At 44.5% G+C, this 23,921-nt stretch overlaps 1 protein-coding gene across 1 annotated transcript in view; it reads left to right on the plus strand.

The window, feature by feature from the left end:
* Positions 1–13,692, plus strand: part of CFAP74 (cilia and flagella associated protein 74) — a 66,605-nt gene extending 52,913 nt beyond the window's left edge. Inside the window, exons 30-39 of the mRNA XM_032232271.1 lie at positions 34–143; positions 671–726; positions 1,431–1,550; positions 3,033–3,188; positions 4,102–4,228; positions 5,948–6,102; positions 7,438–7,573; positions 9,767–9,894; positions 10,640–10,774; positions 13,335–13,692. Coding sequence (XP_032088162.1) covers positions 34–143; positions 671–726; positions 1,431–1,550; positions 3,033–3,188; positions 4,102–4,228; positions 5,948–6,102; positions 7,438–7,573; positions 9,767–9,894; positions 10,640–10,774; positions 13,335–13,445 — 1,234 coding nt within the window. The 3' untranslated portion in view covers positions 13,446–13,692. The remainder of the gene's footprint in view (positions 1–33; positions 144–670; positions 727–1,430; positions 1,551–3,032; positions 3,189–4,101; positions 4,229–5,947; positions 6,103–7,437; positions 7,574–9,766; positions 9,895–10,639; positions 10,775–13,334) is intronic.
* Positions 13,693–23,921: the final 10,229 nt, after the last annotated feature.

Raw genomic sequence — 23,921 nt, forward strand, 5'->3', positions numbered from 1 at the left:
GCATTTGTACAGCAATGTATTTTCTCTCTACAGCCCTTATAATACTTTGTACTTGGAGCTCCATTGTCCGTCAGTCGCCCCTGTCGTGGTGGTCACATCAAACAACGGGAGAACCTTTTTCAACTTTGGGGACGTAGCTGTCGGTATGAAATCCTCTTTCTCTATCCTCTTTTTTTCCCACCTCTTCTTGGCAGAATTTAATTCAACTAAGGTTTAATTAAACCTTGGCTCTTCGTGGTCAAGATGCACAAGTTTTTTCAGTGGCCTTATAAGCATCTTAAGAGCAACCAAGAGGATTAGGGGACTGGTGACTAAAACACATGAAGAACGGTTGCTGGAACTGGGTATGTCTAGTTGAATGAAAAGAAGAACTAGGGGAGACACGATAGAAGTCTTCCAATATCTCAGGGGTTGCCCCAAAGAAGAGGGAGTCAAGCTACTCTCCAAAGCATCTGAAGGCAGAACAAGAAGCAAAGGGTGGAAACTAATCAAGGGGAGAAGCAACCTAGAACTAAGTTTGGTGGTTTGGTTGGTTTTGATACGTGCACAGTGAGAATTCTTCCTTCTTATATTTTTCAAGATCGATGTAAGAATGGCTCCTTGATGTTGTCCTTCTTTTAAAATTGTCCTCGATTGGCTTTTTTTTGACCCGGGCTGTCTCATCACACAGGGCATAGAATCAAGAAAGAAGTGGAGATCCAGAATATATCCAAAGAACACTTGGTGGTATCCTTTTTGTTGAACTAATCCCTGATTCTCCACCATATTTCCCACTAGAGCAGGGGTCGGCAACCTTAAACACTCAAAGAGCCACAAAAGTCCTAACTGGAAGCCCCCCGTTCAGTTTTGGAGCCAACCGGAAGTCCAGTTCCCCCACCATAGAGTCTCCTCCTAACATGGCGTCTTTTTTCCTCCCCTGACAGGAAGTCCGGTTCCCCCACCATAGAGTCTCCTCCTAGCACGGCGTCTTTTTTCCTCTACCTGTCTTAACCGAAAGCCCTATCAATTGTGGAGTCAACCAGTGACAGGGAGCCGCAGCAGAGGGAGGAAAGAGCCACATGCGGCTCCGGAGCTGCAGGTTGCTGACCCCTTCACTAGAGTGCTTTTCTCTGTCTTTTTTTTTTTAAGAATAATTTGTTTAGTTATTTATTTTTTTAACCAGAAAGGTCCTCTCTGTGATTTAGAAATATTACCGGCTAGGAAAAAAAAAACATTTACTTATAGGCTTACAGTTCAAAAGACATCACACGAGGAATGAAGGTGGGATGGGAGGAGTGGGGGGGGAAGGAAAGTTGGAAACTCAGGTTTCAGCTTCTAAGACCTCAGTTCTTGGAAGAAAAGCATTCAGAGGCCAGTTTGTATAAGTGGCCCAAGGCTAGGAATTGGCTGTTTTTCTTTGTCCTGTGGATTCTTTGAACCAAATTTTTCAGGTGGGATATTCCCTTCTTGATCCCTTCGGACCGTTTCTGCTAGCCAATCCGATTTGTTCACTTGGAGAAGGGGAATCTCGGGAGCTAGTGCTTTCCTTCTGTCCGGAGGAGAGCAAGTCGGTGAGTTTCTTCACTCCCTTGTCACACTTTTAACGTTTTATAGCGGTGCTTCTCAACCTTCTCCGCTTTAAGAGGTGTTGACTTAAGGAGTTGAGGCTCACACCTCTTAAATTGGATAAGGTTGAGATACCCTGATCTACACAGTGTCCCACTGACCATTTCATCCATTCCCTAGGATAGATAAATAGATATATACAGATATATGGATGGATTGATGGATATACAGATAGATAAATAGATAGACAGACAGACAGATGTACAGATAGATGGATGGATGGATGGACAGCTAGATAGCTAGATGGATGTACAGATAGAGAGAGAGAAAGACAGACAGAGAGAGACAGAGAGAGAGACAGACAGAGATGTTTAGATAGATGTTTAGAGAGATGGATGGATGGATGGACTGACGGACAGACAGACAGACAGACAGACAGATATTTGATATTTGATCACCATTTAGGTGGGTAGCTAGGTAGATAGATAATATTGGATGGATGGATGGATGGATGGATGGATGGATGGATGGATGGATGGATGGGCTGGCTGGGGAATTCTGGGAGTTGAAGTCCACATTTCTTAAAGTGGATAAGGTTGAGACACACTGATCTATACAGTGTCCCACTGACCATTTCATCCATTCCCTACAATAGATGATAGATAGATAGATAGATAGATAGATAGATAGATAGATAGATAGATAGATAGATAGATAGATAGATAGATAGATAGATATAGAAGACAAGATTAGATAGATATTTGATCACCATTTGCGTGTGTGTTTGTGGGGGGGGGGGGTAGGTAGCAGTGGTGGGTTCCGGATCCTGTTGCAACCGGTACAGTGCAACGGGGCCCGGCATCCACCACATGCATGCGCGCAGCATGTGCATAGAACATGCATGCCTACTTATCACCTGTGATGCTCCAGCTGCTCGCCGCTGTACAGATGGATGGATGGATAGGTGTGTGGGTGGATGGATGGATGGATGGATGGATGGACGGATGGACGGATGGACGGATGTGCTGGCTGGGGAATTCTGAGAGTTGAAGTCCACGCCTCTTAAAGTGGAGAAGGTTGAGACACACTCATCTATAGAGTTGCGGTTCTCAACCTGTGGGTCGGGACCCCTTTGGGGGTCAAACGACCCTTTCACAGGGGTCACCTAAGACCATCCGAAAACCCATATTTTCGAAAAAATACGGAAAACTTAAAATAATTTTATGGTTGGGGGGTCACTGCAACATGAGGAATTGTATTAAAGGGTCGGGGCCAGTGTTTCTCAACCTTGGCAACTTGAAGATGTCCGGACTTCAACTCCCAGAATTCCCCAGCCAGCGAATGCTGGCTGGGGAATTCTGGGAATTGAAGTCCGGACATCTTCAAGTTGCCAAGGTTGAGAAACACTGGTCGGGGCATTAGGAAGATTGAGACCCACTGCTATAGGGTGTTCCACTGACCTCTTCCCCTGAAATTTCTCTTCCCAGTATTTTGAAATCCTGGAGATACGAACTGAGAAAGCCACCCTGACTCTTACACTGACTGGCAGGGGAGTAATCGCATCCATTGCGTGTTCGCTGGAGGAAGATGTGTTGAACATGGGATATGTGGTCTCCAAGGAAACCACCACCTCTGTCTTCAAGGTACCGTCTCCTTTCCAAGGAAGTCAAGAATGTGATCCTATTCCCCTGTTCCCAAGTAAATCGTTAGGGGAGATACCGTGTTTTTTTTTACTAAAGATTTTTTTTAAATTTTTGAATAAACACAGACAAAACACACATACAGACACAAAACACAAAATCATGGTCCATTTCTGGAACAAAGGTTCTCTGAAATAATTCATATCTGAACCAGGGGTGTTGTCAGTTTTCCAAGTAATAAATCCATTGCAAGCAAGACCCCGAGGCAATTGAATTCCTCAACAATTACTTTTATCAGAAATACGATATTGGCACATACCTGGTGAAAACCGACTCTGAAAACCCCCACAGTTTTCACCGCACTCAAAGTAAAAGATTTTCCACTTTCTCAACACAGTCACTTGGTCCAATCGCCGTGTTGTCCGACAACTAGGTAGCATCACTCCGCCTCCTCCTGACCAGGTGTGAGAATGACCTTGGTTTTCAAGAGAAAGTATTTTGTTTTGGCTACAAAAATCCTTCTATCTCAATTCCGCCTTCCCTGACCCTCAGCTCCAGTGTGGCACAAAAATGGCTTCGGTCCGGCCAGCTTCAGAGTTGACAGGTGTCCAACCTTGGCACCTTTAAAGACTTGTGGACTTCAACTCCCAGAATTCCCCAGGTCTGAAGTCCACAAGTCTTAAAGTTGCCAAGGTTGGACACCCCTGAATTAAACCATGTTAACTGTTCTCATCCATGACAGCTAGGAAATATTTCTTGATCCTGGGTTAACAATTACTTTCCCGCCACCGTTTTCTTCCTGAATCCGCAAAAAATGCGTGTTTTTGCCAAAGGCCAATAGCATCTGAACTCTGCTATCTAAGGAAAAACGGCTCAATATTTGGGATAATTTTAGAACGATGGGTTCTTTTTGCAGATCGAGAACATTTCTCCTTTGGCCTTGAAATATTCTATCGTCTTGGACTCTCTTTCTCCGGACAGATACCAAGAGCTGCAGACGTTTCCCCCATTCCTTAAAACTCCAAGAGAAACACATATAATTGGTAAGGAAATGGGCCCTGTGTTGAAGGCTATTTTGTGCTAGATGTGGGTTGCGTTGCTTCATGGTTACGATTCACATGATTTGAACAAATTCTCCATGTTCCAGTTACATGAAGGATCGTAACAGGTTATCTTTATTATGGCTGTTTTGGGGTGGGAGGGCAAATTTAATGGGAAAACAAGGCAATAATCTATCTATCTGTCTATCTGTCTATCTGTCTATCTATCTATCGATCTATCCATCTATCCATCCATCCATCCATCCATGTCTATCTCCATCCATCTATTTTATCTATCTTTCTTATCTAGCTTATCTATCCATCCATTGATCTCTATCCATCCATCCATCCATCTATCTATCCATCTATCTATCTATCTTTCTTATCCATCCATCCATCCATCTCTATCTTCATCCATCCATCTTTTTTTCTTATCCATCTATCCATCCATCTATCTCTATCTCCATCCATCCTTCTTTCTTTCTTTCTTTCTTTCTTTCTTTCTTTCTTTCTTTCTTTCTTTCTTTCTTTTTCTTTCTTTCTTATCCATCCATCCATCTAGCTCTATCTCCAGCCATCCGTCCATCTATCCATCCATCCATCTATCTTATCAATCTATCCATCCATCCATCCATCTATCTCTATCTCTGTCTGTCTGTGTCTGTCTGTCTGTGTCTGTCTGTCTGTCTGTCTGTCTATCTATCTATCTATCTATCTATCTATCTATCTATCTATCTATCTATCTATCTATCTATCTATCTTTTATCTATCTATCATCTATCCACCCATCCATCTATCCAACCATATTTCTTTCGTTATTTCTTTCTTTCTTATCTATCTTATCTATCCATCCATCATCCATCCATCCATCCATCCATCCATCCATCCATCCATCCATCCATCCATCCATCCATCCATCCATCTATCTATCTATCTATCTATCTATCTATTTATCTATTGATATTTATCTATATCCGTCAGTCTACAATTACAGGTAAAGTATATGTGGTACCTTGCTCAAAGTTAGTAACTGTGAGAGGGATCTTGGAGTCCTAGTGGACAACCATTTAAATAGGAGCCAGCCGTGTACAGCAGCTGCCAAAAAAGCCATCACATTTATAGGCTGCATCAACAGAGGGATAGAATCAAGATCACGTGAAGTGTTAATACCACTTTATAAGGCCTTGGTAAGGCCACACTTGGAATACGGCATTCAGTTTTGGTCACCACGATGTAAAAAAAGATGTGGAGACTCTAGAAAGAGTGCAGAGAAGAGCAACAAAGAGGATTTAGGGGACTGGAGGCCAAAACATATGAAGAACGGTTGCAGGAACTGGGTATGTCTAGTTGAATGAAAAGAAGGACTAGGGGAGACAGGATAGCAGTCTTCCAATAGCTCAGGGGTTGCCACAAAGAAGAGGGGGTCAAGCTATTCTCCAAGGAACCTGAGGGCAGGACAAGAAGCAATGGGTGGAAACTAATCAAGGAGAGAAGCAACTTAGAAGTAAGGAGAAATTTCCTGACAGTTAGAACAATTAATCAGTGGATTAAACTTGCCTCCAGAAGTTGTGAATGCTCCAACATTGGAAGTTTTGAAGAAGATGTTGGATAGATAACCATTTGTCTGAAGTGGTGTTGGGTTTCTTGCCTAAGCAGGGGGTTGGACTAGAAGACCTCCAAGGTCCCTTCCAACTCTGCTATTTTTTTCTACTCTATTCTAAGGTACACAGAACTACAGTGGCGAGAGTGTCTTCAGCATCTTCCCAATGCAAGGCATCATCGGGGTTGGGAAGTCTCAGGAATTCACTGTCACCTTCAGCCCTGATCACGAGAGCCTGTATTATTCCGACCGCATCCAGATCTTGCTTTTTGATAAGGTGAGCTTAGTTTAAGCTCGGCTGCGCTAACACTATCCCTGAATTTCCCACCCACCCACCCCTGGGGCTTAAGCAGAGCAGTGTCCAGATAACGAAGATAACAAAACGACTCGACAAAGAAGGGAAAGGGATGAAGTGGGCAGAGGGAAACCCTCTCTTTAGAATCTCCAAACTTTCCGATTTCAAAGGGACGGCATTGGTTTTTTTTCTAACGTGGTTTTTCTCTAGAGAGGTTAGATGAAAAAATCTTAAGAGGTTCCCCTTGGATGACCTCTGAGTGACCCAGGGGGCTGAGGAATCTTTGTGTCTGTGTGTGTGTCTGTGTGTGTGTGAACGCCTCAAGCAATTTCAACCAAACTTGTTACACAGAGGACTTATTCTCTGGAGAAAAATACTGTGGGAATAAGACATCCCTAACACTCCTCGGTGTGTGTGTGTTCTGTTAAGATACAGCCTGTTGTGCCTTAAAATGGCTTCTATTCTGTTCTGTTCTGTTATTTCTATATTCTGTTCTATTCTTATTCTATTCTTTCTCTATTCTATTGTATTCCTATTTTCTATTCTATTCTATTTCTATTGCTATTTCCTATTCTATCCTCTATTCTGCATTCTATTCTATTTTCTATTCTATTTTCTATTCTATTTTCTATTCTATTTTCTATTCCATTTTCTATTCTATTTTCTATTCTATTTTAAGACGAGGTGGCGCAGTGGTTAAATGCAGCACTGCAGGCTACTTCAGCTGACTGCAGTTCTGCAGTTCAGCTGTTCAAATCTCACCGGCTCAGGGTTGACTCAGCCTTCCATCCTTCCGAGGTGGATAAAATGAGGACCCGGATTGTCGTTGGGGGCAATATGCTGACTCTGTAAACCGCTTAGAGAGGGCTGAAAGCCCCATGAAGCGGTATATTAGTCTAACTGCTATTGCTATTGCTATTTCTATTCTATTTTCTATTCTTTTTTCTATTCTATTTTCTAATCTATTATTATTGTATTGTATTATTCTATTCTATTATTATTCTATTCTATTCTCTATTCTATTCTCTATTCTATTCTCTATTCTATTTTCTATTCTATTCTCTATTCTATTATTCTATTCTATTATTATTCCATTCTATTTTCTATTCTATTGCTATTATTATGTTCTATTATTCTATATTCTATTCTTATAAGTTCCCAAAGTTGAAGGATATTGTTTTAAAGGGAGTAGGGCTTCTTTTCCTTTGGAAGGTTTTCTTCCAAGATTCCTTGGAAAACGTGTTGGGAATAATACCAGGTACTGTAAGTGACGGAGAGGCATTTTAGAAACCTCGAGCTGTTTGAAACCCCTTGCAGGAGATTATCCGGGTGATCCAGCTGAAGGGGGCAGCAAGGAACCACATCATGTACGTGGAAGGCGGAGAGCCGCTGGATGTGCCCTTCGAATCGCTGGCTGTGCTAACCTCCATAACTGAGGAAGCCTCCAAAGCAGGTGACGTCGCCTTGAAGAGAGCTCAACTCTGTTCGTCCTGGGCTTTGAAACCGCAGAGGGGGGAATTTGGGGGTTCCGGCGGGCAGAGGATGGGAAGGAATGCCAAGAATACCCAAAGAGATCTGTTCCGAGCTACCCTGCAAGGTTGTTGTAGTTTGCTTTTAGCGTCCAGGAAAGAGATGATGATGATGAGGATACCAGTAGGATTTCTCTGAACAGGCAGAGGCACTGCACTGATGATGTTGCCTAGTTGGGTAATGAAACGTCCGCAGGAAAGCCACCAAGCCCAGAGAGCACCAAAGACTCTACAGTTCTCCTCCTCCTCCTCCTCCTCCTCCTCCTCCTCCTCCTCCTCTCCGCAAAACCCACTCCCTTCTAGCACTGATGATGTTCCCTAGTTGGGTTACAAAACGTCTGCAAGAAAACCACCAAGCTCAGAGAGCACCAAGGACCCCATAGTCGTCGTCCTCCTCCTCTTCCTTTCCTCCTCTGTCCTCCTATCCACACATCCCACTCCCTTCTAGCACTGATAATGTTACCTAGTTTGGTAATGAAACATATGCAAGAAATAACCAAGCTCAGAGAGCACCAAGGACCTCATAGTCGTCGTTCTCCTCCTCCTCCTCCTCCTCCTCCTCCTCCTCCTCCTCCTCCTCCTCCTCCTCCTCCTCCTCCTCCTCCTCCTCCTCCTCCTCCTCTCCACAAACCCCACTCCCTTCTAGCACTGATGATGTTGCCTCGTTTGGTAATGAAGCGCCTGCAAGGAAACCACCATGCTCGGAGAGCATCACAGACCCTAGAAAGAGGCATTTCATTTGAAGATGGAATCCTCCAACTCCCCATACCCAAAGGCATAGATTTGGGGGCCACAAAGTCAGCTGGGTTCTCATCCCTCAGCCTCTGATGTGCTTGTGCCTGGTATCGCTTAGCATGCTGGGTCAAAGCCAGCCCGTGGTGGCTTGTTCGGTAAACCGCAACCGAAGCAACGGGGTCATTCATTCCACCTAAAAGAGGTGCTGGGGGGGGGGGGAGAAATGTTTTAGGTAAATGCAATTTCTTTCATATTTATCTACGCCGCCATGGGAATCCAAAGGTGCTTTCCCCCCCCCCCCCTCCTGGAAAAAGCAACTGGACTTCCTTTTGTTTTTTGCTTGAAGGCAAAGTTTCGCTTCTCATCCAAGAAGCCTCTTTCGTTCTGACGGAATGGAAGGTTTCGTTTCATTTCGTTTATTGGTTTTGTATGCCGCCCACTCCCGAAGGACTCCGGGCGGTTCACAATGAAACGGGGGAGGGAGGAGTGGTAGAGGGGGAAGGGGAAGTAGGGTAGAGGGGAATGATGGAGGGAAGATAGTAAGTTGGAGGGGGGGTGGAAGAAAGAGGTGTATGGAGAGCAGAAGAGGTATATTGGGTTTCTATTTGAGTTTGAGTTTGAGTCTTATTTTATTTATATTTCTGGGGGTATTGTTGACAAGAGGAACTGCTGTGATTATTGTTTAATGTCGTATGGCCCCGGTTATGCACAGTATATATGTGACTGTATGAAAATGAAAAATGGAAAATAAAAACATTAATTTTCTTAAAAAAAAAAAAAGAAAGATTACTAAATTAATTAACCTTCAGGTTTTATTCTCTCTCTATGCATCCTGGTGTTGTATAAGAGCTTAACTGAGTTTGATTCCAAGTAAGTTTGATTGAGATGCAGCCTGAGATTATGTGGCCTTTGTAATAAACCATAGCTTTACTTTAAAAAAAAAAATGAAACGGGGGAGGGGATAAATAAGACAACACAAACAATATTAAAATACACAACAGTCACAAATGAAGCGGGGCTGGATACTTCAACAGCCCCCCAGCCTGCCAGAACAGCCAGGACTTGATAGCTTTACGGAACGCCGAGAGGGTAGTAAGGGTCCGGATCTCCACGGGGAGCTCGTTCCAAGGAACCGTTCAGTCAGAAGTGAGGAAGCTTCTTGGATGAGAAGCGAAATGTCTTCAAGCAAAAAACAAAGGAAGTCCAGTTGTCTTTTGAACCCCCCCCCCCAAAAAAAACCCCACTTTTGGGACAAACCCTGACTTGGATGACCGAGAAAATGTGGAAATTCATGGTTGATTTTTTTCCCCATCAAAACCCGTTCTTCCCCCCCCTCCTCCTCCTCCTCCCATCACCGATGGACCAAAATTGCATCTCTGCAGAAGCCGACAAAGCCACCAATTGCATCCTGGTCAGCTTGAAGTGTGTGCAGACGGAAACTTTGGTGATCCCAGCCGTGCGGGAGTTGAAAGTCGGAGCCATACGGACTGCTCAGTTTGCGTCAAAGAAGGTGTGAAAATCTTTGGGGGGTGGGGTGGGGGGGTACATTTATCAAAGCTAATTGTGAAATTCGGGAGAGGAATTGGCCTACAGCTGGAGCTCTTGCCTCACTATGAGGAGGCTGTGAGTTTGATCCTAGGTAGAGGCAGATATTTCTGTCTCTGGGCACAATGAGAATATTATCTGCTGAACAAAACTCCACATTGGCAACAGGGAAAGGCATCCGGCCAGTAAGCATTCTGATAGCTCCGTTCAGTTGCCCGGACTCCACCCCGCAAGGGATGATGGGGTCGTTAAAAGGAGATGGTGATGACTTGGTCAAACAGAGAAGAGGGAAAATCTTTCACTTGACTCTCTTACCATCTGCCCTGCTTAGCAAGGAAAATTCTGTCTGCTGTGATGGTTGTAAGTTGAGGACTATCTGTACTGAAACAGGTGCTTGCTCGCTTGTATTTTATGCTGCTCTATCTCAGAGGTTAACAGAGTTGGAAGGGACCTTGCAGGTCATCTAGTCCAACCCCTCCTTGCCCAAGCAGGAGACCCTACACCATTCCTGACAGATGGCAGTCCAGTCTCTTCTTGAAAGCCTCCAGGGATGAAGCTCCCACCACTTCCGGAGGCAACTTCTGTTCCTTTGGTTCTCACCGTCGAAAAGTTCCTCCTTATTTCCAGGTCGAATCTCTCCTTGTTCAGTTTCCACCCATTCTTCCTTGATTGAGGTTTCCTCCCTTTTTTATCCCCCCCCCCTTTTGCAGAATGTGGAATTCACCTGGGAAAGCTTACAGATTTTGCAGCTCAAAGGATTCAGCGTAGATCCAGTCAAAGGAATGGTGGAACGTGGGCAGACCAAATCCATCATCGTTTCTTGGGTGCCCCCTGCTGGCTCAGATGTAGGTTGGCACGCTTCAAAGTCCTATTCGATTGAGGTCGTTTCCTTTCGTTCTCTCCTTCCCTTTGAACTAAGTCTTGGCATCACCCCCCGTTCTTAACCTTCGGCAAGCTTAAAAACGGGTGGTTTTCAGGACGTTTTTCGGTCCATTTCCAGCCCATTTTTGGGTGGTTTTCAGGACTTTTTCTGGGCTGATTTTGATTCCCAGAACGAGGAATTCTGGTAGCCGAAGTCAACACCCTGTTTCCCTGAAAATAAAACCTCCCCAGATAATAAGCCCCATCGGGCTTTTGAGTGCATGCGTTAAAATAAGCCCTCCCCCGTAAATAAGCCCTCCCCCCCAAAAATATTGCAACACCGCAGCAGCCATGAGGTGACCATGCTTGCCACCTCCTGCGCCTCAAAAATAATAAGACCTCCCCGAAAATAAGGCCAAGCGCTTATTTTGGAGAGATCAAAAGAAAATAAGACCCTGTCTTATTTTCGGGGAAACACGGTATCTTAAACTTACCAAGGTTGACACACACTGCATTAAAGCAGCAGAACCAGGAAGTGGTTCCGTGGAGTGAGGTTTTTCCATGGACTGGAGAGTACGTGATTTCACATGCAGGGGGTGGGATTGAAAATTTTTAGCAACCGGCTCTTTGCCCGGTTATTAGGTGGGTGTGGTTATGCGGGGGCATAGCAATAGCAGTTAGACTTTCAGCCCTCTCTAAGCAGTTTACAGAGTCAGCATATCGCCCCCACAGTCTGGGTCCTCATTTCACCCACCTCGGAAGGATGGAAGGCTGAGTCAACCTTGAGCCGGTGAGATTAGAACCGCTGAACTGCAGATAACAGTCAGCTGAAGTGGCCTGCAGTACTGCACCCTAACCGCTGGCCTACTCGGCGTCCTGCACCACGGAGGGGGGAATTTTCGCCTTCCCCAGGCTCTGGAGGCTTTCCTTGAGTCTCCGGGGAGGGGGGGCGAAAACAGTCTCCCCAGGGCCCATTTCCAGACTTCTGGAACTTCCGGGAGGCCTATTTTTTGCCCTCCCAGAGCCTCCGTGTGGGCCCTGCATACCTGGCACCATGAACGGGCTGCGTGGAGACTCCTGGGAGGGGTGGGCCAATCCTTCCAACTACCGCTTCGGCAAACCAGTTGCAAAATTAGGTTTGACCGAACCGGTCAGAAATGGCTGAATCTCACAGATGGGGCTTCTCTTGTTTGCGCAGCCCTGTTTCTGGCATGCCGCGATACAATGCCAGATCCCAAACCTGAAGTTGGCAGACTCCGGCTTTAAAGAGTCCAGGGAGGTTAACCTTCAGAAGCCCCGAAATTCAAGCCCTCCTCTATCTTTTTATATACATACATACATACCAGTGGTGGGGTACGACCTGTACTCCCCGGTACGAGTGTACCGGTGCGTGCTGGGAGCACCAGGTACTGTTCTGGTAGGGTGCTTTGGAGGGCCCACCTGCCCGCCCTCCTTACCTGTGTTTGAGCCAATCGGGACTTATGCGCATGCGGATGGATCGTATGGTGCCTGCGCGATGCTCCGCCGAGCAGCTGGAGTGTCGCGGAGCCGTCTTGGAGTGTTGCGGGCGGTAAGTACATATGTGCATGCTGCGCCCGTGCTGCGCCGGGATCCGGAGCCCATCACTGATACATACATACTGGTTTTTTCTTTGCATACAAAATGTGCTTAAAGAACATTGTCTGAGTCCATTTGTTTACACCTCGCTCCTAATTTCTGTCTCTATTGTCATTCATTCATTCATTCATTCATTGATAAAATAAGTCCCAAGTTTGAAAGTATTCTATGTCTTCTTTGTCTTTTATCTTCGGTGTTAATCTGTCTATTTCTGCACAGTCCGATATTTTTATTTATTTTTATTTTTTTTATTAGATAAACATTAAACACCTTGGACATAGTGCGACATTTCTGCCATAAACGTTTCCACATAGTGATTAGAACTTACGACAATTACATTTTATATCCATTACATAGGTGTATGTCGTCAGTTCAGATTACCTGTCCGTTGAGTCCGATATTTTTTTTAATTACATCTTCTTCCGCGGGTGTTTCCTCGCTTTTCCAGTGTTGTGCAAATATAATTCTTGCCGCTGTTAAAACACATAATATCAAACCTACATTCTCTTTATCGTATTTTTCTGGTATTGCGCCTAAGAGTTCTGGTTTAAAATCCATGTGCTGTCTTAACATTTTTTTTTCTAACCACCTATGCATTTTCGCCCAAAATCTTTTTTTCTTTTTTTTTCTTTTGCTTTTGGGCACGTCCATCACAGCTGTTGGTAAGGGCCCTTCGGGGAGCCAAGGTGGCGCAGTGGTTAGGGTGCAGTACTGCAGGCCACTTCAGCTGACTGTTATCTGCAGTTCAGCGGTTCTAATCTCACCGGCTCAAGGTTGACTCAGCCTTCCATCCTTCCGAGGTGGGTGAAATGAGGACACAGACTGTTGGGGGCGATATGCTGACTCTGTAAACCGCTTAGAGAGGGCTGAAAGCCCTATGAAGCGGTATATAAGTCTTAACTGCTATTGCTCTGTCTTTTCTCACAGCCCAATCAGCCTATCACCGGATCAGCCACACTGATCGTGAAAGGTGACGTGAAGGAAGTTTATGGCGTCTACTTCATGGGCCGGATCGTGACCAAAGAAACTCCAAACTGAAAGATCTTCCCAGCAGGAGGCTCCAATTGAGGCTGTGGAATGTCTTAAAGAACGTCCTGGAAAGGCCATTTGAAACATGGGAGGTTTTAAACCCCAAATAGAATTCTGGTTTGATACCTCTAGAATGCTTTGAGGGCGAACGATATCTGCTTCCCCCCCCCACCCTTTCTTCTTCTTCTGAACATGTGGAGAAGGCTTCAAGCTGAATTGCTTTTCCATTCATTTCCGTTTCTGTTGGTAAATAAAATTTGCCTTCCTGGCAATGCTTGGATTTGTTACCTTTTGGGATGAGAATGGATCTGAAAAGAGGAGAAATGCCATCTAGGAACGTGTGTGTGTGTGTGTGTGTGTGTGTGTGTGTGCGTGAGAGAGAGAGGGAGAGAGAGAGAGATCGTATTTTAATCCCTTGTGGGGTGGAGTCTGAGCAACTGAATGGAGTTTTTTTACTGGCCAGATGCCCTTCCTGACGCCAGTGTGGAGTTTTGTTCAGCAGATATCTTCTCATTGTGCCCAGAGAGTGAGAGAAATGTCTGCCTCTACCTAGGATTGAACTCACAGCCTCCTGATTGTGAGGCGAGAACGCCACCTCCTTCCCCCCTCCCTCCCCCTCTGTGTGTGTGTGTGTGTGTGTGTGTGTGTGTGTGTCATCTTCTTTTAATCCCTTGTGGGATGGAATCAGGGGCAACTGAATGGAGCTAGCAGAGTCTTTTACTGGCCAGATGCCCCTCCTGACGCCATTGCAGAGTTTTGTTTAGCAAAACTGTTGCAAAACTTACAATAGCTCACGGCACTTTCTAACGGCCAGCTTCCAAAACACTCAGATCAGATCATGATTGCGAGGCCAGAGCTCCACCTCTGAGGCCACTGCACCAGTGTGTGTGTGTGTGTGTGTGTGTGTGTGTGTGTAGTTGGCTGGGGAATTATAAGAGTTGCAGTCCACCCGTCTTAAAGTTGAGAAGCTCTGCCATAAACCATGGGTTTCCAAACCATGTTGGTTGGTTTTCGGCAGGAGGCAGAGTCCCCTAGGGCCCAACCACGTTCTCCAGCAGAAACAACGTGTGCGTTGCTTTGACAAGAGTTCTATTTTTTCCCCCTCCAAGTTGTTCCAGGCCTTTTGCCGACAGATCTCCTTCTGTACCGAGAGCAACTAATGGTTGTTTAATTTTGCTGGTCTGGCCGGACATTTCCTTCCAGAGTCTGGACCAATGAGATTGGCTCTGGGGAATAATTGCAGACTTTGGATGATGAAAGACCATAAAAGACCATAATTATGTAGTTGGAACAGCCTCTTCCAGTCAGGGACATGGCCTCTGCATACAGATAACTCCGGCAGGCCATTATTACAATTAATGTGCAAAATGTGATTTTTTAAAAAATGCAAAGATTTGCAGACTTTCTTGGTCATAAGAAGCTCAACCCATTTGAGTCCAGCCAACTCCTTTGTTCAGATATCTGGACGTACTTTAGCAAAAGCACTTAGACTTATATACCACTTTACCAGTGCTTTCCAGCTCTCTCTAAGCAGTTTAGAGAGTCAGTATCTCTTGCCCCCAACAATCTGGGCCCTCATTTTACCCATCTCGGAAAGACGGAAGGCTGAGTCAACCTGCAGCCAGTCGGTCAGGATTGAACTGCTGCCAGTGGGCAGAGTTAGCCTGCAATACTGCATTCTAACCACTAGGGAGGGAGGGAGATAGCAATAGCACTGAGACTTACATGCCGTTTTACAGTGCTTTACAGCCCTCTCTAAGCGGTTTACAGAGTCAGCCTCTTGCCCCCAACAATCCAGATCCTCATTTTACCGACCTTAGAAGGCCGGAAGGCTGAGTCATCCTTGAGCCTGGTGCGATTTGAACTTCCAAATTGCAGGCAGCCGGCGGGCAGCAGAAATAGCCTCTAGAACTGCACTCTAACCACTGCGCCACTGAGACTCATTAAGATAGTTTCAGATTCAAGTTCTGATGTCACTGGTATCAACCACGGCTGGGCGAAAAAGCTTCAATGTGTTACATAAAAACACGAAGTTGTTGTTAGGTCACATTAAGGAAACAACCGCCGTTGTGTCGAAATCCATCTGGCACCGTCACAAAGGTTTCTGGTTTTCTCCCCCTCCCTCCCTCCCTCCTTTCTTTCTTTCTTTCTTTCTTTCTTTCTTTCTTCTGGAGATGCTTGGAGAGAGAGAGAGAGAGGCCCTTTGCAGCTACAGGTATGCACCCCAGGTTTGCTTCAGCCCTAAAAGAAAAAACCTGTTAGTGCATGAAAATTCTTCACTTTGTTGGAAAGAAACTTGTGAATCAGGATTCTCCTTCCTCAGATCAAAGAACTTATAAGAATTTGAGGAGAGGGAAGAGACAAATGCCTCCCTCCCTTCCTTCCCCCTTTTCTCCCTCTCTTCCTTCCTCCTTTTCTGCCTCCCTTCCTTTCTTCCTTCCTTTTCTCCCTCCCTCCCTTAATTCCTCCTTTTCTCCCTCCCTCCCTTCCTTTTCTCCCTCCCTCCCTTCCTCCCTCCCTTTCTCCCTCCCTCCCTCCTCCTTTTCTCCTTCCCTTCCATTATTCCTTCCCCCTTCCTTCCTTGCTTTTCTCCCTTCCTTCTTCCCTCCCTCCCTCCCTTTCTTCTTCCCTCCCTTCTTCCTCCTTTTCTCTTTCCCTTCTTTCCATTCTTCCTTCCTCACTTCCTTCCCTCCTCCTTACTTTTCTCCCTTCCCTCCTTCCTCCCACCCTCCTTTCCTTTCTTCCTCTCCCTCACTTCTTCCTTCCTCCTTTTCTGCCTCCCTCCCTTTCTTTGTTCCTCTTCTCCCTCCCTTAATTCCTCCTTTTCTCCCTCCCTTCCTCCTTTTCTCCCTCCCTCCCTTTCTTTCTCCATCCCTCCCTCCCTCCTCCTTTTCTCCTTCCATTATTCCTTCCCCCTTCCTTCCCTCCTCCTTGCTTTTCTCCCTTCCCTCCTTCCTCCCTCCCTCCCTTCCTTTCTTCCTCTCTCCCTTGCTTCTTCCTTCCTCCTTTTTTCCCTGCCTCCCTCCTTTCTTTCCTCCTTTTCTTCCCTTCCTTTGCGTGTTGTGGTTTATGAATCCTCACATCACACTTAAAAACGTTTCTGGCATTTGTAAGCCTAACCCTAACCTTTCCCTAGTGCTTAATGTGGCTTTTGAGTTTAATTTTTGAGAGGTTAAAAACTTAGCATTGCTTTGGTAAGAACTGGGACGGAAGAAGTGGCCATGATGTCGCCATCATAAGTCGAGAACCAGGCTCGTCTGTGTTGCCCCCTCTCCAACCCCCCCCCCTCAGGGATCTGGTAGCAATTGATAAAAGGCCTTTTATTAAGAGGCAGAAGGTTTCATCCGACACCTGGTAAATTGGTGCCTCTTATTAAAGCTTCGTCACCATTCTAAGCACACACCCCCAGACTCCCTCCAGCTGGCAGGGCAGGTTTTAAAAATGGTGATACACACCCAAGTGAGAAAAACACAACCGTCTTAAATTGGCAGCCCTCATAATGCGGGTAGTCCTCAACATGCAACAGTGCATTTTGTGACCCTTCAAAGTTACAGCGGCAATGAAAAAAAGAGATTATTTCACACCTTTGCACCGCCCCCCCTGCCTCCCTCAGATGCTTTGGGGGAACTGGTTTCACATTTTATGATGATCATGGTGCAATACTTCCAATTTCTGAACAACTAGGAGCAAATGAAACGAGAGAGAGGATTCGTCCAGTTCAGTGGTCTGCCAAGGTTATCTGATCCGGCATTGCCCTGTGGTTACCCAGGAGGATCTTAATTAGAATATAGAATAGCAGAGTTGGAAGGGACCTTGGAGGTCTTCTAGTCCAACCCCCTGCCTAGGCAGAAACCCTATACCACTTCAGACAAATGGCTATCCAACATGTTCTTAAAAACTTCCAGTTTTGGGGCATTCACAACTTCTGTTCCACTGATTAATTGTTCTGTCAGGAAATTCCTCCTCAGTTCTAAGTTGCTTCTCTCCTTGATTAATTTCCACCCATTGCTTCTTGTTCTACACTCAGGTGCCTTGGAGAATAGCTTGACTCCCTCTTCTTTGGGGCAGCCCCTGAGATATTGGAACACTGCTATCACGTCTCCCCTAGTCCTTCTTTTCATTAAATTAGACATACCGGTTCCTGCAACTGTTCTTCATCTCTTTTATTCTCCAGTCTCCTAATCCTCTTTTTTGCTCTTCTCTGCACTCTTTCTAGAGTTTCCACATCTTGTCTACATCGTGGTGACCAAAAATGAATGCAAATATTCCAAGTGTGGCCTTCCCAAGGCCTTATAAAGTAGCATCAACACTTCACATGATCTTGATTCTATCCCTCTGTTTATGCAGCCTAGAACTGTGTTGGCTTTTTTGGCAGCTGCTGTTTTCAATTGCCAATTGAAAACAAAAACGGTGAGATAAATAGCTTTGATAAATTTTCCAGTTTCTTTGTGTTGCGACAAACTTCCTTCACAGGTATCAACGTGGTTAAAAAACAAATGTCTCAGGCTCCTCTCCTTCCTGTAATCCTAGCTTTCACCTTTAGTTTTCCAACATTGATAGTTTATCTGGTTAAAAGTAATTTTTTTTTCTCCTTTTCTTTTGACTAGAACGCTGCATCGTGGGGATTTAAAAAAAAAAAGCTGGGGGGGGGGGGGAGAACTGCTCCAGAGGATGAATGGCACAAGCAGCTCAATCAATCAATCAAAACTACAAAAAGGGAATTTCCCGTAATTTCTTATCAAATGGGCAACCGTTGTTTTTTTCCTGTGGGATCCTTGGTGCTTTCTGAATTGGATGGTTTTCTTGCAGGCATTTATTACCAAACTAGGTAACATCATCAGTGCTAGAGCCTAGAAGGGAGTGGGGTTTGTGGGGGGGGGGGAGGAGGAGGAGGAGGAGGAGGAGGAGGAGGAGGAGGAGAAGAAGAAGAAGAAGAAGAAGAAGAAGAAGAAGAAGAAGAAGAAGAAGAAGAAGAAGAAGAAGAAGAAGGTGGTTTTCTTGAAGACATCTCATAACCCAAGTAGATAACACCATCAATGCTAGAAGGGAGTGACAGAGGAGGAGTGAGAAGACGGTGAGGTCCTTGATGCTCTCTGAGCTTGGTGGTTTTTCTTGAAGACATTTCATTACCAATCTAAGTAACATCATCAGTGTTTCTCAACAGCCATCCGAATCCGGTTATCTGTCGGCATTATTTCTGTTACACACTTCAGTTGGGAAATTCCCCTTCTATTCCAAATGATTAATGGCTTCATTAATTCACTAAGCTGGTGTTATTAACCCTTTAATAACACTGGGATCTATGACCAAAAAGAAGACACGTCCCTTCCTTACTCACTCATCACCTGATTGAATGCCCTTTGGCACCTGCAATTTTCATTTGACATTTCCCAGAAACTGCATGTTTTGTTTTATTTTTATATATATAAACAATCCATTTTCCATTAACCAGCGTGTCATCTGGGTACAAATATTTTGTGCCAACATTAAAATATACAGTCTTATTCATTATTTAATCCCATCTTAGCTTATTTCCAATACCTTAAGCATCTAATATTACAACAATCCCATTGTAAATTATTTAACTCCATTAGTTATATTAACTATTAATACATTTTCTATACTTTTGATAACTTCTTTTACTATTAATTCTTATGTCTATTCTCTAATCACCGGTAAAAAGATTCCCAAATTGTATAATAATTAGTTTGTTCCTTCTCAGTGTCAATCTGTTTATTTCCTTATATATTTTCCTAATCACATTCTCCTCTGTAGAAATCTCTTTGCTTTTCCAATTTTGTGCATATACAATCCTATCTGCTGTTATAACATGAACAATCAAATATATTTCAGGTTTTAAGTCAATATGTTGTCGTATGATCTTTTCCAGCCACCTATATATTTTAGCCCAATATTTTTTTATCTTGAGGCCTAGAAACATGTTCATATTTTTCTAACTGAAGGCGGAAGAAATTTAAGCGTTCCCCCCCCAGGCAATCTGATAAAACACAGATTTAAAGAAACAGAAACCGAGGAATCAACAAGATTGAGATAAAGCTCGTGGGAACTTGTGCCTGGAACCGGCTGAGTTATATAGGAGCTAAGTGGAATTTTTATTAGCTAAGAAAATTCAGGTCACCTCCAATTTCGCAAGCGAAGGTATAAATAGTCAACACCTTGTGCCCATAATGGATAGATAGGAATCAGCTCTCTTTAATGACATAATCCAAATAATATTTACCTCCAGCTATCGGTTGGTTTTCCTCCCATTGTCGTTTCTGTTGATCAAACACTTTGCTCATTCATACATATTTCCTTTGGCATTGCAAAGTTTCACATTTTGGAAACACAAAGAAATGATTCATGTTTAAACCACCCTTTGGTTAAAAGACCCTTTTTAAAAAAAAAAAATCTCATGATCTTAAAGGAGATGCTGTGTTTCAAAATAATTCCTGTTGAATTCAGGGACTTTTTTGTGGCTACCAATGGAACCTGGATAAGAGCAACAGGCTTCAGAGCATGTATAGAGTGCCGTTCTAGAATCTCTCGATTCCATCCATCCAGTTCCGGTCAGGTGCAGGAGGTGCAGAGACAAAAGATGACCTTGGCTTTCTAGAAAGGAATTTTGTTATGGCTACATCTCATCTAACTCCATACAATTCCTCCCCCCTCCCATATTCCCACCATAGGAAATGCATAGCAGAGGAATAGAAAGTGTGGCAGGCCAAAGATCCAAAAGAAAAGATGGTTGCAGGCCTGATGCCGACATTAAAAAAAAATAAGAGGAAGAAGGAGCATTATCTACGTTTGTGTCTTACTTACAAAGTAATAAAGATGGGAGAAAAAATAATAAACGAAGGCAGAGAGCTCGGAATGACGTCAGCACGCCTTGGTTTTTATATTTAACAGGGCCTTCTGACATACTTTACATTTCTTTTCCTCCATTTTTAAGATCCTGAAGATGGAGATAATGCTAACAGGAATGCCGATCATCTCCCTTTAGACCTACAGTGTGATTTATGCAAATCTCCTTTTTTTTTTTTAATACCATTCCCTGCTGGAGATCCTTTGCGTCGTCCACCCTGAGAAGCCGCTGAAACCCGCCTGCAGCCTGACTGGGTAGGTTTTAATGGAATCCCCTTTGAAAAGGTTCCCCGCAAATTTGAAAATAGGCAAATCCCAATTCCTGTTCAGCGACAAAAGAAAACGTCATTCTGCCCAGATGCGGCACATGCCTGCCAGGCCTCAGTTTCCCCATTTCCTTCCTTTTGAAAGACTCACGAGCAGCCAAACAGGTCCGGGGGTGAGTTATTGAAACCTAGGAAAACAGTTTATTACCATGCGTTTTTCCATTGCGTTTCAGCTCCCTCCCTGCCCACACGCAGATCTGTGTGGCTCTCTTGCAAAAGCACAACCCGATATAAAATACACAATTCTGGGGCTGCTGGGAAGCCTTAAAATAACAGCCGTATACTTTCTGAAACACAACAAGCACCGGGGCTTTTATTTTATTCCCTCCCCTTTTCAAAAAAAAAAGAGAGAGAGAGAGAGAGCCAGAAACATAAGGCAGTTTTAGAAAAACGAAAGAGCAGGACTTTTTTTGGCAGTTCCGACAGGCTTTTTAAAAATGCGTCGGCCTGTTTGTCACTTGGCATGTTGCATGAAAGAAGGTAGGTATATTTAGCCCAAGGGTCAGCAACCTGTGTGGCTCTGGAGCCACATGTGGCTCTTTCATCCCTCTGCTGCGGCTCCCTGTCGCCGGTGGGCTCCAAAATGGATAGGGCTTTCGGTTAGGGTAGATAGAAGAAAAAGGACGCCATGCTAGGAGGAGACTCTGGTGGGGGGAACCGGACTTCTGGTTGGCTCCAGAATCGAATCAAATAGAATAACAGAGTTGGAGGTATCTTGGAGGTCTTCTAGTCTGACCCCTTGCTCAGGCAGGAAACCCGATAGATCATTTCAGACACTTCTTTCCTCTACGCTGAACGTTGGCTAAAGTAGATTCAAAGATGGGTCAATACGAGGGGCAGGGAGAAAACCACCACCCAGTTGAGCCTAATTTATGTTGTGAAATTGTGGTGGGATTTCCCCCATCCCCCCCCCCAATTAAGGTGGCTACCGAGGTCTTGGCCTTAATACTAATTTTTTAAAAAGAGCCAGAATTCTCGTTTTCTCCCTTGCTGTAACCCCACCTCTTCACATGCTTTTTCCTTTCCATCAAGGGCTGCCTCAAGAAAGATTTTCCAGCGTGTGAATTGGTGGTCTTCTCACCCACCACCACCACCACCAGAGCAGAGAGGTAAGCTTTTTCTGATCCAAAGGGAGACTGTTTTTAAAAGCCCCCTCTAGGTGTAGCAAGTTAGCACCCACCCCTCCTCCTAGAAAAAATGAAATACCCTGGGAAATATTGAAAAGGCAAGAATGTTATATTTTCCCTGGATGAGAAATGGAGAAACATGATTTTAGGCATAAAACTCTTAATAGCCCCCACCTTTGTCAATGGGCCATTAAAAGGCCTGAACCAGTCTATTCTACATAACAAAGATCTCTCTCTCTCTCACCCCTTCAGCTCCAGGGTGATGGGATTAAGGCATGATAGTATTAGCCAATTACCCATTTCACCAACAGGGCACCTGGGAAAAATCAATGCTCAACCAACCTTGAGGCTCAAAAGACACACAACCTACAAAGTTAGCTAAGACCCCCCTGCCTCTGACAACCAATCAGAATACATTTCCTTCACAGGAAGAGGAAACAGAGAGGGTGGGGCCGAACAGAGAGTATAAAAACTCTCAGTAAGCCCCCTTTCCCTCTTTTTTCTTCTTCACCCAACACCTGGAAACATGTGAACCCCCTTTTCTGTTCAGGAGTCAAGCCATGTGATCCTGTCCACCATTAAACCATCTTTCCAAGCAGCCTCCATGTTTCCAGTGTCTTTTTCCCCACTTGTAACATCATCAGTGCTGGAAAGGAGTGGGTTTTGAGGAGTGGAGGAGGAGGACAACTGTGTGTGTGGGGTCCTTGATGCTCTCTGAGCTTGGTGGTGTTCTTGCAGATGTTTCACCACCCATCTAAGTAACATCGTAGAGATGAGAGGACTGGAGGCTAAAACATACGAAGAACAATTGTAGGAACTGGGTATGTCTAGTTTAATGAAAAGAAGGACCAGGGGAGACATGATAGAAGTCTTCCAATATCTCAGGGGCTGCCACAAAGAAGTGGAGGGGGGGTCAAACTATTCTCCAAAGCATCTGAGGGCAGAACAAGAAGCAATGGATGGAAACTAATCAAGGAGAGAAGCAACTTAGAACTGAGGAGAAATTTCCTGACAGTCAGAACAATTAATCAGTGGAACAGAAGTTGCCTCCAGAAGTTGTGAATGTCTCAACACTGGAAGTCTTTAAGAAGATGTTGGATAGCCATTTGTCTGAAACGGTATAGGGTTTCCTGCCTAGGCAGAGGGTTGGACTAGAAGACCTCCAACGTCCCTTCCAATTCTGCTATTGTATTGTATTGTATTGTATCATCAGCGGACCGGGCGGAATTGACGAGAGAACTTAATGATGCCATGTTTTAATGCTTGTGGTTTTCATAGACCTCTAGGGTATGTGTTAATGATATATTACTGTCATTTTAACTGTCCGCCGGGAGTCTCTTAGACTTCCGATGTAAGGTGGGTGGCTCTATTGGTGTTTGAAATGAATAAATAAGTATAGCTAAGGCTCAGCCTCTCTTGGGAAGGGCAGCTGGAGAAGAGATCCAGGTCTTGGAGGGAGAGGCAATGCTCTTGATTGATGGTTCTGGACAGCAGGATGGATGGATGGTTGGATGGATGGATAGACAGATAGATAGACAGATGGATAGATGGATGGATAGGATAGAAATAGATAGAAGATAAAAGAGATACAAATGGATGGATGGATGGATGGACAGACAGGGATGGATGGATGGATGGTCGGACAGACAGACAGACAGGGATGGATAGATGGATGGATAGGATAGAAATAGATAGAAGATAGAAGAGATACAAATGGATGGATGGATGGATGGACGGACGGACGGACAGACAGGGATGGATGGATGGATAGATAGATAGATAGATAGATAAACAGAGATGGATGGACGGATGGATAGGATAGAAATAGGAGATAAAGAGATACAAATGGATGGACAGACAGACAGACAGAAAGAAAGACAGACAGATATGGATGGATGGATGGATGGATGGATGGATGGATGGATGATAGACAGACAGACAGATAGAAAGACAAACAGACAGACAGATGGGTAGGATAGAAATAGAAAATAGAAGAGATACAAATGGATGGATGGTTGGACAGAAAGACACACAGACAGGGATGATGGATGGATGGATGGATGGATGGATATAGATAGATAGATAGATAGATGATAGATAGATTGATTGATAGATAAATAGATAATTACATAGATAGATAAATAGATAGATAGATAATTAGATAGATG

Source organism: Thamnophis elegans, chromosome 15, assembly GCF_009769535.1.
Source record: "Thamnophis elegans isolate rThaEle1 chromosome 15, rThaEle1.pri, whole genome shotgun sequence".
Classification (NCBI taxonomy): Eukaryota; Metazoa; Chordata; class Lepidosauria; order Squamata; family Colubridae; genus Thamnophis; species Thamnophis elegans.